Source organism: Sorex fumeus, unplaced genomic scaffold (genome assembly GCF_029834395.1).
Source record: "Sorex fumeus unplaced genomic scaffold, SorFum_2.1 ptg000026l, whole genome shotgun sequence".
In the NCBI taxonomy this organism is placed as follows: domain Eukaryota; kingdom Metazoa; phylum Chordata; class Mammalia; order Eulipotyphla; family Soricidae; genus Sorex; species Sorex fumeus.
In genome coordinates, this window is record NW_026606083.1 from 18,847,210 (window position 1) to 18,861,911 (window position 14,702).

A 14,702-nucleotide genomic window follows, 5' to 3' on the forward strand; every position below is an offset into this window, starting at 1 on the left:
GGGAAAAGGGGGGTGCAATCCCCAAGAGCTCACCAAGCAATCGAGTGCTGGAGAGGGGCCTCCCAAGAGGGCTTGACTTCTTTTCTCACCCCAGAACGTACATCAGTTTCATCAGCAGGGCTGAGAAAAGTCAGCAACATGCTATTTCTCATCCAATTTGGGAATCATCTATAGGTAGATAAACGGACATTTTCAGTGACATGGAAACATTTAACAACAGTGAAAGCCACTCACTGATGAAGACTGGATACCTTGCCCATCATGCCTACTTTATCAGGAGACAAGTCAGCCACGTGAAAATGCAGACACTTCTCTCATAATGGCAGCTCGTTCATGACAGACCCATGTCCCCCACTATGGAAACAGAAGGTGTGATGTGGGCCAAGGTGGTGCCCTCCTGGACAGATAGTCAAGGTCCACCCAGAAATGGTGAGAATAGGGATCTGGAATCTTAAAATCTTGTTTACGGCATCTGAACTCTGGTGGGTGCAACCTGGAGGCTTGTTCATCTGTCCATCCCCCTGCACCTGCGAGGTCACAGGGCACTGGTCACAGGGCACTGTGTAGGGGCATCAGCCTGACCATTTCCAGGGTGTCTGCGCCAGCATCCTCCTGGTGGCAAAGCTCTCCGAGACAGATGAAAAGTCATGCTGGTGGGAACGGCTGTAATCACAGTTAACAAACAAGGTTCTCACTGCCAACATCACCATCTGTTCCATGGAGTCCCACATATTACCCAGGATGTGGGCTCTGTTAAACAGATTTTTGTACAGCCCAAGGTCACCCTTGATGCATGTAACCAGCCTTTGCAGATGCGCTCCACAGGAACCTGCAGACTGCAGCAAGGTTCCACACTCTGAAAGGGGCTGCCCGGGATTCTCTGATGACAGAGTTAAGCCCCGTCAACAACGGCGGCAAAGGAGCAAGAGATATAACTCCAAGGGCAGGAGCATATGCCTGGTGCATGGAGGCCCCAGGTTTGATTCCTGACACCGACCGTCCCCACCTCCGACCCCCAACCCCAGCACAACCAGCTGACCCTTGGTCCCCAGCACTGCTGGACCTGAATGGTCCCAGGCTGAGTTATGCCAGGAAGCTCTCTGGCACTACTTGGACAACCACCACCCCCCCACAAAATACCCAACTGATATCTGCAAATATAATTATACATAAACACATAAACATATACAGAGTCCTCTTGACAAGGAAAAAAGGATATATCCCCAAAATTGTCTAAAATGCAGGATTCCACATGTTAAACTCAATACAAAATTTATTTCACTGCACAATTCCAGAGAATTATTGCATGCATAGAGGGGATGAACTGATTTCTGAGTAGCCATATTTGTGACAAGGTGGACATCTCATTTTTGCTGGGACCTACCCCTTGCAGATTCAAATCAAGTTGGCTACTCATTCCTCCCTCCTTTTCCATCGTGAAGGCACTTTCTTTGTCACTTGCTTTGTTGGCTCAATTCAAGTAAAATACAGTTGATCCTAGAACAGTTTAAGAAGGGAATTGGCTTCCCCCAAATATTAACTGCTGCCTCTGCTAGGGAGCCAGATGGTAAGGAGAGCAGCTGAGGGCACAGATCTTGTCTTTGCTGCTCACTAAGTGAAAAAGAATCATCATTAGGGGCTCCAACCTTATACCCCAACCCCCATCCTCATGTTGAGTGGGCTGTGGAGAGACAGGTGAGGAGGTTGCTCTCACTGTCTCAGGATGCAGAGGTAAAGGAAGTAGAAGGGAGACAGGCAGATGACCATCCTCCAAGTGATGGTACAGAGAGACATGTAACTTCTGTCTGACTGTAGTTTTTTCATTTCTCTAACAGGCTTCTTGGAGGTACCAAGCCTCCTTCCATCATTTGTTTTAGTCTGAGTGCTCCTTCACAGAGGGCCCATGTCATGGAAGATGTCAAAAACTGACGTGAGCCACCAGAACTCTCACACTGACTCATGTCAGTTGGCTTTTTAGGCCCTGCTGCACCCTGGCCCTCTTCCTCCTCCTGGGCTCTGGTCTGGAGGGTGCACAGCTATTTCCTCTTCATCTGCCTATGCCTCAGAGCTGGCAGTTGCCAGGTGGAAGTGGTTCCAAACAGCTCAACCTTCCTCTGAGGGGGTGCGAGGTGCAGACACAGCCCCGAGACTGAATGATGAGCAGGCAGAGGGTAGTGATGGCCATCATCACCAAGGAGAGGAAGCAATGGTAGAGCGGAGGTGAGGGTGAGGGTGAGTGGGTGGAAGGTTGTTTGCATCAAACAGGAATGCTGCAGCATCTGTCACAAAAGGGTGTAGTATTTCCTGTGAGCTGTGAGTAGACATTGTGTGACTGGGTTTCTTCTTCATGTTCTTCTCATTCATGGTCTAAGTGCTGCTTCATTGTGGGATGTGGAAACGTGTATAAAAAATATTGTGCTGAATATTTTTTCATACAAGTGTTATAAAATAATACTATATCCCTGTTTGTGAATAATTGAGCCCACTCTTGATAGTTGTGGTAGTTTTGGTTTGGGGGTCACACCTGTCAGTGCTCAGGGCCTACTCCTGGGCTGGTGCTCAAGGGTCACTCATGGCAGTGCCTAAGTGGACCATATGGGCAGCCAAGGATTCAACCAGGGTTATCTGAGTGCATGATAGGCACTTTCATCCCTGTGCTATCTCTCTAGACCCCAAACCAATACTTTTTTAAGCAAAAAGAAACATAAACATTTTGCAAACAAATGTTCTGAGCTCATGAGAAAAAGAGACCTAGTTTGGGATCGAGCTAAGCTTCCTTGAGGGGGAGAAAGTTGTGTCCATGCTTGAAAGATGTAATAGGGATTTTCCCAGGAGAAGGGGGCATCAGAAACAAGGATAAAGTTAAATAAAATTTAAGGGGGCAACAGAGACAAGGATACCCGAGGGGAGTTGATCTTCCTTATTGCTGAACAGCAGAGAAGCCTGGAGTCCAGAAAAGCAGGAAGGAGATTGATAGGGATCATAGTGGGAAGGGAAAGTCACTTCTCACAGGAGCCTGGAGACGGGGTGAGGAACCTAGGACTTCATTCCAAGCTATGAGAAATGGCAAGAGTTTTAAAGCAGGGAAGCAATACAATTCCACTTATTTTTAAAGTTTTTTTCATCTGTCAGATGGGAAAAGACTTGGAAGGGGAGAAGAGAGACCTGTTAGGAGAGCATATCAATCCTCGGGAGACAATATTGTGGTGGCTTTTGATGGGAGAAAAGGAGAAAAAAGAGAGATCTGAGGAATACGGAGGAGGAAAATATAAATTGGACACATATGACATGTCAAACTTGACTTCAATTTACATATATCAAACGCTATAAGCAGATGTTTTAGTTCGTTGCCTTTGAAATTTACATATTAAACTCTTACTTGATTTAACTCCAACTGGATGAAGGCTAATGAGAGTAAATATCAGAAAATATTTTCAGATTACTGTGATGACATATGGCCCTCTAATTCTGAATTTTGTAACAAAGCCGTTTGACTGCTGTCCCATTCATTTGGATAATACTATACGATCTAGGGAGTGGATGTGTTTAAAAATATGACAGGTTTCAGCTTGTGTATATCTAAGACGGGGGGGGGGGGGGGAACCAAAACAGAATGTGTTGGGTTTTAAAGACATAAAATTAATGCAATTAATTCTTAAAGGAAAACTACAAATTCTACACTCTACTTCTATAATTGAAATTAGGTTTTTAAGGTAAGAGTAAAGATTTTTTTTCACCATAATAATTCGACCTTGCTTGTGCTTTGTACATGTAAACAGAGCTGTGCAGAAGAGCTGCGGGCAGACATGTTGTGATGCAATTACAGTGCAATCTAGGCTTTGCCTGCCTGATTTGTCCTCTCATGCTGGCTTCTGGAAACCTATTTTCCAGGGCTGGGTAGCACAGAGGAGTAAGGTGCTGGCCTTGCACATGGCTGACCTAGATTTTGTTGTGCCACACATAGTCCCCTGAGCCCTACTGGGAGTGACCCCTAAGCATAGAGCCCTGAGCACCACTGGGCGTGGCTCAAGAACAAAGAAAGCAAACTACATCCCACTGTGTGTCTGGAATTATTATTATTTTTTTAAAGAGCTAGGTTCTCCTGTATTCCATATTCGCCCCACAAAAGAGCAAAGAGAAGAGCAGAGTAAAAAAAAAAAAAAACATGTGTGAACTCAGACCCTGGTCGCCGTGGTGAAGAAGGGAAAAGGAAAACCCAGCAAAAAGGCTGTGAACAAAGGCAAATGCAGCGAAACCCCGACATCTCCTAGAGCCAGTGTTTTGTTTTTGTTTTCAGTAAAGAGAAGCTAAAATGATGGAGTGGTGCTCTGTAGTCTTTTTATTAAAAAAATCTTCCTCTGAAAACAAAACAAAACAAGCTCCCTTAGTGCACAGAAATACCAAGGCTTTGAGAATCAGCAGGTTTGCAGCTACCTGAGGTGCTCTGGCTTCTGACATCCCCCGTTGCTGCTGTTTCTTTCCACTCTAAGACAGTGCTGGAGTTAACCATGCAGGGCCAGAGAGACAGTATGATGGCCAGGGTATTTGCCCAGCACACAGCTGTCCTGGGTTTTGTCTCCAGCACTCCACATGGTCCAGGAGTGATCCCTGAGCATAGAGCCAAGAGGGAGGCCTGAACACTGCTGAATACGACCCCTATGAAGAGGAAGTCATTCGAAAAAGAATGCAGTCAAAGAAAAATCACGAGGAGACAAAAGAATCAAGCATTTTAACCAATGTTTATAAAAATGTTTATAAAATCTCTAAAGTATTTGGTTTAAGGGCTCTGTGCCATTAAGTTTCTAATAAGTCAAAGAGGGGTAATGACTTTGGAAAAGGTTTGAGGTTTCAAATTCTTGCTGGCGGTTACATAAATTCAATGTTTCTACTCAAGTAAAAAAAGCGAGATGATTTTGATATTAGAGCATTTTATTTTTGCCACATTCATAAATCAAATGGACACCATGTCAATTTATAATGAAGAATAGAATTAAAAGTGAAATTTCTGGGCCCAGTGAGGAAGCTCAAAGAGCAGGAGCACTGTCTGGCATGCAGGTGATCCCAAGTTCCATCCCTAGAACCTCCAGGTCTGGCTCTAGCACAGATGTGCCTGGTTGAGAACCCTTTGAAGCTTTTCTTCTCCAGTACAAATAAGAATAAAATTTTATTTGGCATCAACCCAAATTTTAGTTTTAAGGGTTACTTTCCCAGAGTTACAAATGGAAGAAGCCACAAGAAGAGCTAGTGCGCAGCAGGGACTGAAGTATGGGCCAGGTGGAACTGGGCATCCACTCTGCCTGGTTCAGTACCCTGGGAATTTTGGACAGATTTCCATAAGCCAGTGTTGGGAGGTGCTGCCAAAGATAACAGCATCCCAGCCCTTCCTTGAGAGCTGCCCCTCTAGTCTGAGCTCCCTGCCCAGGCCTGTGATCTGTACCTCAGACCATCACAGTGTCCTTTCTCCTGGACTACTAATCCCCTGCTGGAGGTTTTGTTTGCTCTCCACGCTCTGATACTCTGATGGGTCAATGTGATAACTTCTGTTCTTGAGATTGTCAGTTTTCCTGCACAATCAGCAAATTGAAGTGACAGTACCCAGTTCAATCTAATTCACCAAAGTCCACAGAGATGAGCTAAATCAGATAGCCCGATGGCTGCTTTCACTTTGGGTTATTAATATGATCCTAAATAAAAAGAGGTGGAAATATTGATACTGTTGGGGTAGCGGTTCTTTTGTTTCTGTTTTTTGTCTCATTACCTTGGTTACCATGATAGATGTAAATGGATTTATATTTGCGGTTTTCCTTTAAAACCAGGATATTCTATTTATCTTATTGCTTGAGGCATCTCTTACTTGAAGCAGTTCCTAAGGCAGCTCCATTACAGAGCATAATTAAATCATCCTGCACTTGGTAAAGTGAGCTTTGAAAATGTTTTTGCTGCTTTACCTTTTTAAGTGATTACAAAGCAAGAGTTTTAGGACACATGGTACTCTTAAAAGATTAGATACTCTAAGAGGCAAAAATGTTAATACTCTAATGGAGTATTGATAGTAGAAATTTAACACTGAGTATGTCTACAGTACTACATTACGATGTCAATATCCATGGCTTTAGTCCTTAATGTTTAATTTGTCAGCAACATTCACCGACAGAACAATTTACTGACTTCAAACAGGTCATGTCTGCCTGCAGTTAGCAATCTAACTTGAAAAAAAGAGGAAGATGGGCTAACTATTTTTAACTTATATTAGGGGTTAACTTATATTTGGACTGGAGCGTTAGCAAAGGGAGTAGGGCATTTGCCTTGCATGTGGTCGACATGGCCGACCTGAGTTCGATTTCTCTACCCCTCTTGGAGAACCCGGCAAGTTACTGACAGTATCTCACTCACACGGCAAAGCCTGGCAAGCTACCTGTGATGTATTCAATATGCCAAACACAGTAACAAGTCTCACAATGTTAGTGAGGCCCCTTGAGCAAATCGATGAATAACAGGAGCACAGTGACAATGACAGTGATTAGGGGTTCATAATTTTTATTCTTGTTCAAAGTTTTGTTTTCCCACTGGTTAAGAATATTTTAAGAGTTTCTTGTTTGCTTTTTTGTTTTTGTGCCATACCTGACAATGCTGAGAGCTCACTCCTGAATCTGCACTCAAGAATTACTCCTGGTGGTGCTCAAGGAACCATATGGGTTACCAGGGATGGAACCTGGGTCAGTGGTGAGCAAGACAGGTGTCCTACCCTCTGTATGATTGTTCCAGCCCTTAGCAGAATTTGTTGAGTAAGATGCCCATGTCTCAGAAATACTCCCAATTTTTTAAAATGGAAATCTATACAAGGGTTTCTAAGAAGTAGTCAACACCCCCTCCCCCTAAAAATTAAGTGACCAGGGGACTTGGTGCAAAAAATAAATAAATAAATAAATAAATAATAAATAAATAAAAAACCTTTAGACTGACCAAAGCTGTGGATGTCAGAAAGGATGTTAAAAATGTATTCCTATGAGTCATCCTCCCAGATTCCATTTGAATCCTAGCGGCTTAACTTGGAGTTCATTGCCTTGTAAATTATTTCTGAAATTATCTTTAGATCCTCACTGGCTCCCCAGCTCATCCCTAGAATTAAGACGCATGACATTCATCTCTTCTTTACATACCCAGTGCTGCCGCGGAAGCCGATGGCATCGATCCCCTGATAAACACCCTGTGGAGTAAACGAGACGGGGCCATCGCCAACGCCGCCACGGTCCTCACGAACATGGCCATGCAGGAGCCGCTCCGCGCCAGCATCCAGAGCTGCGGCATCATGCTGGCCCTGCTGCAGCCGCTGCGCTCGGCCAACACCGTGGTGCAGAGCAAGGCGGCGCTCACCGTGGCCGCCACGGCCTGCGAGCACGACGCCCGCACGGAGGTGAGAGCCTCCGGCTGGCTTCCCTCATTTTCATACTCCCTGTTTATCCTGGTCAGTAGGCAAGAGCATCAAGCGCTCAGAGGACCCCTCCCTCCGGCTCACGCTGGCTCCAGCTTCTGGAAACAAGTCAGCCTCATATAGCTAAGGAAGCATGCCCTACAGGCCACCAATTGCTTCTAATCTCTTGCCCTCTTGCCTCTAAACTCCAGGAAGTGACTTTTTGTTGTTGTTTGGTGTTTTGGGACAGGGTCTTTTTTTTCCCCCCTGTGTCTACAGTACTACATTAACGATGTCAACAGCATAAACCTCTGGAGACACACCACTATTTGTCCAGTTAAGAGAAGGGGTGAAGAAATTGGGATCAAGTCTTAAAATGGAATTGCACAATAGCAAAAATGAACTTGGGCTGCAGACAGCACCTCCCATCTGCACCACCTTTCCCCATTCACACACTTAGAACTTCGTGTCTTTAGCATTTAGAAATATACAAAGCTAAGTTGTTTGTTGTTTAGGCAGCTCTAATAGACAGGTTGTTTCTGGGGGTCACTCTAAATCTGGGCAATGCATTCAAATTTTTATTCTAGTTAAGGCAGTGGAAAAAGTTTCTCCAGGGCTGATTTGACCCCGTTTGACCTTATCACCAACTAATCCACATGCCAAGCTCGCGCTTCCGGGGGTACCCTCCCTCATTACTATACTGTGATCCTTCTTGGCAACCAATAGAAAACTGTGATCCTTTCTGTAAGGTTTTGCCATTGATTTATTTCTCCCTGAATTTCACAAAACTTATCCTGGACACATCCCTTAATGTTTCTTGACCTTGTTTAAATAATGCTTTTAGCAAAGAAAATGAGGTTTTCTTTTTCCCCGAAAGGCATAAATGTTTTCCATTCTCTACCCTCAATGCATGAAATGTGGTTGTCTATTCCAGCTGAAAAACTCCGGGGGGCTGGAGCCCCTCGTGGAGCTCCTGCACTCCAAGAATGATGAGGTCCGGAGGAACGCCAGCTGGGCCATCATGGTCTGCGCCTCCGACGAGTCAATGAGCACGGAATTGTACAGATTAGGGTTAGTGGCTGCTGTCCCGGGTTTCTGGCTCAGGCGAAGATCAAGAAGCCCAAAGAAAGGCAAGGGGGTCTGTTCCCTTGAGACTGCAGGCAGGCTTGGGCTGCCAGGGCCCCCACCCCCTCCCAGAGATCAAAACCCCACCTTTACAAAACCCTTCTCAATGCTTCGTCTCTATTCTTCCCTCCTTAAATGCATGTGTTCAAGTACAGAGGACCCAGTGTGCAGATCCTAAATGGTTCCTAATCAATTCAACCAGTTCATCAGTTCAGCAGCAAGTGAAATGCAGTTTTAACAAGAATATTGGTGGCTTCAATAAAAGTATCTAGGAACAAAGGAGAGAGTTCAGAAGGTTGAAGCACATGGCTGGCCTGTGGAGGCCCTGGATTGGGTCCCTGGCACTACCTGGTCCCCTGAGTGCTGCCAGGTGGTCTTGGAGGTCCCCAGTGTTACTGGGCCTGAGCTGTACTGCATCGTCTGGCGAACTCGAACCGTTCAGACCATCTAGCCAGGCCAAGAATCTTTGTGTGGTCTCTGAGTCCTCTGAACCCTGCCTGGGGACCCCCTTCCAAAAAATGTATTTTATTTTTATGATTGAATTTTTAATTGATAAAATTTTCATTGAAGTAACAGGTGTGTCTCGTTCTATCGATGTCAAGTATACAGCACTAGAATTCAACATTTTACATAGTACATTGTGATCACCACCACATTACCAGTTTCATCTGCGCCATATATTTGATCCCTTTTATTTTGTTTTGAATAGTTTTGTGGGGAGGGCCATACCCGATGCTGCTCAGGGCTTATTCTTAGTTCTGCACTTAAAGATCACTCCTGGCAGTGTAAGGAGACCACACGGAGTGCTAGGGACTGAACCCACATCAACTGCATACAAGGCAAACACCTTTCCCTCTGTCCTATCTCTTTGGCCCTTGTGTTTTATTTGGGGGCCACTCTCAGTGGTATTCTGGGGCTATTCCCCTATGTGCTGAGAAGGGAAGGTCACCTGCAAGGCAAATGCCAAAACCTCTGTGCTGCCTCTCCAGCTGGCATTTGGTACCTGAATTGGCCACCTCTTGGTTTTTTTTTTATGTAGGGGTACTGAATTTATTCAGCCACTGATTAGCTGGTTGAATTGTGCATGAACTCCACCTTACTTTTTTTTCATTTTTTATAATTTTATTTATTGAATCACCGTGAGAACAGTTACAAAGCTTTCGGGTCTAAGTGTCGGTCATACAATGAAACACCTGTATTTTCACCAGTGCCCATTCTACACCCCCAACAACCCCAGTATACCCCCATCCCACACTCTCCCCCTACCTGTGGGGCAGATGATTTCCACATTACTCTCTCTTTACTTTGATCACATTCAATATTTTGACACCAGGCCCACCATTATTATTTGAGATTTTACCCCAACACTCAGATCTGCTGAAAAGGCAACAGTAGACAATCTGTTTTCTATTGCTGGTTATGAATAACGTATGATGTCGTGTGGCTGCAGTAGTGGCCATGCGATTTTGAAATTCTGAAATTTTAACACTTAAATCTGGGCACCTCTTGTTCTTGACCACCTTTTACCTGACTTGACCACCTCTCCATCTTCCGTTTTGTTAAGTGCTTCTCACTCCCTTTCCTCTGCTATTGGTAAGTACAACCCTATTTTCTTTCAACCCACCGTGTCAAGTCAGGACTTGCCTCTCCATTCCCTGCTTTTAATCACTCTCATCAGATGCTTCTCCTTCCCAGAACCTGATGAGTTTGTTGCTTCTACTTAATCAGCAACAGGGTTTGACTATTACCTGCTTAGCTGGTAAAATTTAGAGTCCAAAACCAAGTCTTATTTAAATGAACAGCTTCTCAGCTATTTGACAGAGTGTTAATACAGCTATATATGTGCTCTCCTGGAGGGCTGCTTTGTCTTTATAATTCTTGGAGCAGCACCTCATCTATAAGAACTGGAGGTGGCTGTAAGTTTTCCTTTCCGGTCTTCAATCTGGAAGTTAGCTTGGTACATTATTGGGAACTTAATATTGGATTACAATATTATGAAGCACGTAATACCTTCTGCTTTTATTGATAGGGCTTTGGAGATACTTGAAGAAATCAATCAATCAGTAAGGCGGAAAAATAAATTCAGTGAGCTAGCTTATAACAAATTACTCAACTACAACCTATCTCTGAAATATAGCCTGCTCTGCTATTTGTCATCAAGTAACATAATTACTGATGGATTCTATGACTATGGTCGGGTAAGTGGCAACATTAAATCACATTTTAGTATGCATAAGTATTTCATCTTTAATCATGATTCCATTCTGTTGTAATTGTATAACCACCTAAGTTAAATATTTTTTATAGACTGGATTTTGGGATCAAGACCTCTTTCACTTGATCTAACTGTAACATTTTGCATTGTGTACAATGTTAACAAAAACTTAAACCAGCTTGCTAATGCTAGTCTTAATGTCTTAGATATAGAAGAAGAACATTTTAAATTTCTAGATTCTATTAATTCTAGGAGTAAGGATTATTGATAAAGTATGCATATTTTTATTATTATCTAATCAGAATGAACCAAATTTTACTACTGAACCTGGGAAGAGAGAGGGATATAGTTACAGTGTGACTCAAAAAGAAAATCTTGGTAATGTCATCTAACCCTGTTCCCTGGGCTGGTTTGATCTAAGCAAAGGACTTTGCCAATCCTATTTTTACATATTCTTGTAACGTTTTTAGTTGTTTGTTTAGTTAGTAGTTACAATAACAGACAATAAGTTACCTCATATACAAAGATGGACTTTCAAATATAAATATAGTTAGAAACTGCAGGAAACAAATATAAATATAGTTAGAAACTGCAGGAATATTTTCTGTCCAAAGGTGAGGGAACAAGGACAACTTTCTGTTTCTAAGTGTGCAAATGTGTATAAAATTAGACACCTCAAAAGTTTAGATCCCCTAATGAATCAATATTAATTTTTTTAATGTGCCCCATGCAAATATTACTTTTCAGTCTTTTAATTATTTGCAGATAAATCCTGGCACCAAGCTTCCACCGTTGAAAGAACTCTGGTTACAAGAGCTAAATGATCACCGTCCTGTACTCTTAATTAACAGTAAATGTTCTGATGTGTGCGTTTTGGTGAGGAAGAGGGATGCAGTAATTCATGGGATTTTTTTTATTTTTCCATCATCACATGACTACAGACTATCATTTCCCCCCCCCGGATGTAGCACCACCATGAAAATAAGCTGCACTCCATCAATCTATTACCTGATGTAGTAGAAGCCTCTGAATAAACACCATTATGATCTTCCCCGTGACCATTAATTCCATATGTTCTATTTCAGCCAGGACTCCCTTATTCTCTGGAAAGTTGAAGAAAATATCAGTATATTAGTCAAATCAAGTTGAACCATGTTTACAAAGCTCCAGAATTACATGCAAGTGTACAGCTACTGCCTATATATATATATATATATATATATATATATATATATATACATATATATATATATAGGCTGGAGCGATAGCACAGCAGATAGGGCATGCATTTGCCTTGCACGCAGCCAACATGGCCGACCTGGGTTCAATTCCTCCGCCCCTTTTGGAGAGCCAAGCAAGCTACCGAGAGTATCTCACCCGCACGGCAAAGCCTGGCAAGCTACCTGTGATGTATTCTATATGCCGAACACAGTAACAAGTCTCATGATGGAGACATTACTGGGCCCACTCAAGCAAATCGATGAATATGACTGTGATTTATATATATATATAATATATAAATAGTGTAGCTAAAACTTTTATCTTACCTTAGATCTCTCCTCTATACTTTTAAAATAACATGTAGAAGTCAAAAAGCAATGTTTTGTGAGATGAAGTCAACATTAACAAATAAGTTGTTTTAATTTGAACCTAATTTCAAACATGTAAAATTTTAGAGTTTCACCTCAATCGACAGAAGATAAACCACTGGATACTGCTTATGGACGAAGTGTTTCTACTTCATATTCATTAAGAAAAGGAAGTAAAGAAAAGATCACGTAAGAGTGATGCTTTGTCTATACTCACCTAACTCTTCCCTAAGTCTGGAAGTAAAAAAGTGGTACATTTGGGCAACTTCATATTTATTCTTCTTATGGTACTATAATTTCCTCTGCTTTTTATAAATGGTGGAATGGGCTAGAAAGTCCTATCGGGACTTTCTTTTGTCTCTTATTTATTCGTTACTATATAAAATTATAAGATGTCAGGAATGTAGCTTTACCCCTCCCCCTATGAGACGGGGGTTCAGACACCCAGAACCAAATTCCAGTGCCATCCCATCACCAAAAATACCTTTATTCAGTTCTCCTACTCACTCCCTTTTCCCTCCACTAATCACCATAAATTTGCGGTGAGTGTGCTCAATGAAGGAAGATAGAAAGTGAAAGAGACAATGACCGAATGGTTTCCCTCATAAGTAGAATATAAATAACTAAGGCAAATGAACTAGCAGAAGGAGAAAACTCACTAATGCTGCTTAAAATGGATGTGACAAAGTTGTCTGACAAAGGAGCCAGGAAGCCTGATTCTGTGGGTTTGGGTGACTGTTGTGTCCCTGTGAGAAGGAGACCAGGGACTAATGCTTGAGACCATACTTCTCCTCCTCAGTTGAGCCTGGCGCTCCGTTTTGTCAATGGTGATAGTAGCATGGAAGAGCAAATGCCTTATAAATTATACAAGGTGCTATACGGTCCTTGACCAGCTGCTTGAGATCGTCTTGTTTCAAATAACAAAACCAAAAACTGTACTCTTCCTTTTTAGTATTGGGTTTGCCTCTCCCACAGAAGAGAAGTCAGAATCGACATCTGGGAGAAATACTGCTGTTAGCAAAAGTGCCTCTAAAGATAAAGGACCAAGGTAGGAAATGCAGTTTTCTCACTGTGATCACGTTCATTTTTCATTGCTACCCAATCACACTGGTGAAAGGGTGGGGGGTGGGGGGTGGGGGAGGTTTTACATAGGAAATATTTCAGATGCAATCCATATGTTGACGTAGGCAGGACTCACAACATTTAATTTATAAGTTATTTTAATTCCTAACTGACACTTTTATAGACAGAGAAGGCCCAGTCATTTGGATCCCCCAGTACCTCATGGTCTTGAGTATTGCTGAATGTAGTTCTGGGGGTCACAGTTACTACAGGGCTAGAAGAGCACCACATCCTTTGCCCTGGAGCACTAAATTGGTGTTCTGCTTGCTTAAGTATCTCTGGGAGTAGGCCTCAGGGTCCCGACGGATGCTTGGGAGGCATTCTCCCACCCACCCCACCTTCCCCCCAAAAAGGTTTAGCTACTTGGACATTTTGCCCAATGTCAGCAGCACTGAACCTGATCCATGAATTGCAGCCATCCCCACCCCATCTGACTTTCTGACCCTTCAAAAAAGCAGCCAGAGGAACAAAGGAGAATAGGACCAAGTCTTTCCTGGCTAGGAGCACTTGTGGCAGATGAAACTGGTGATATGCAATGGCAGCTGTTAGAAAAAATGAAATCATGAAATTTTCATATAAGTGGATCAACATAGAGAGTATCATGCTAAGCCAAATGAGTCGAAAAGAGAGGAACAGACAGAATGACTGCACTTATTAGTGGAATATAAAGTAACATTATAGGAGACTAACACCTAAGGACAGTAGAAATTAGAGTCAGGAGGATTACCCCATCGCAATCTCATGCCCTGGGGGAAAAGATAGCTGGGATGGAGAAAGGAGCACTAAGTAAATAATGGTTGGAAGGATTGCTAGAGATAGATGAGTGCTGGAAGTAGACTATGGACCAAACATAATGACTGCTTGATACCTGTATTACAAACCATAACACCCCAAATGACAGAGAGAGTAAGAAGGAATGTGCCTGCCACAGGGGCAGGGGATGGGAAGGGATGGAATACTGGAAACATTGATGGTGGAGAATGGGCACTGGTGGAGGGATGGGTACTTGATCATTGTTTGACTGAAACAATCATGAAATTTTGAGGTCTGAAAAAAAATTAAAGAAACTGGTGATGTGGTGGAGACCAAAATAACACTCAGTAAGACCTGAGCACTGCCAGCCAAAACTGAGAAAGAAAGAAAGAAAGAAAGAAAGAAAGAAAGAAAGAAAGAAAGAAAGAAAGAAAGAGAGAGAGAAAGAAAGGTTTAATGTTAGCAAAAAGACACAGAGATTCCATTT

At 42.8% G+C, this 14,702-nt stretch overlaps 1 protein-coding gene across 1 annotated transcript in view; it reads left to right on the plus strand.

The window, feature by feature from the left end:
• ARMC3 (armadillo repeat containing 3) overlaps positions 1-14,702 on the plus strand; it is a 94,287-nt gene that overhangs the window by 60,778 nt on the left and 18,807 nt on the right. Inside the window, exons 10-15 of the mRNA XM_056114666.1 lie at positions 7,165-7,414; positions 8,346-8,482; positions 10,566-10,734; positions 11,517-11,617; positions 12,428-12,529; positions 13,293-13,388. Of these exons, the coding sequence (XP_055970641.1) occupies positions 7,165-7,414; positions 8,346-8,482; positions 10,566-10,734; positions 11,517-11,617; positions 12,428-12,529; positions 13,293-13,388 (855 nt within the window). The remainder of the gene's footprint in view (positions 1-7,164; positions 7,415-8,345; positions 8,483-10,565; positions 10,735-11,516; positions 11,618-12,427; positions 12,530-13,292; positions 13,389-14,702) is intronic.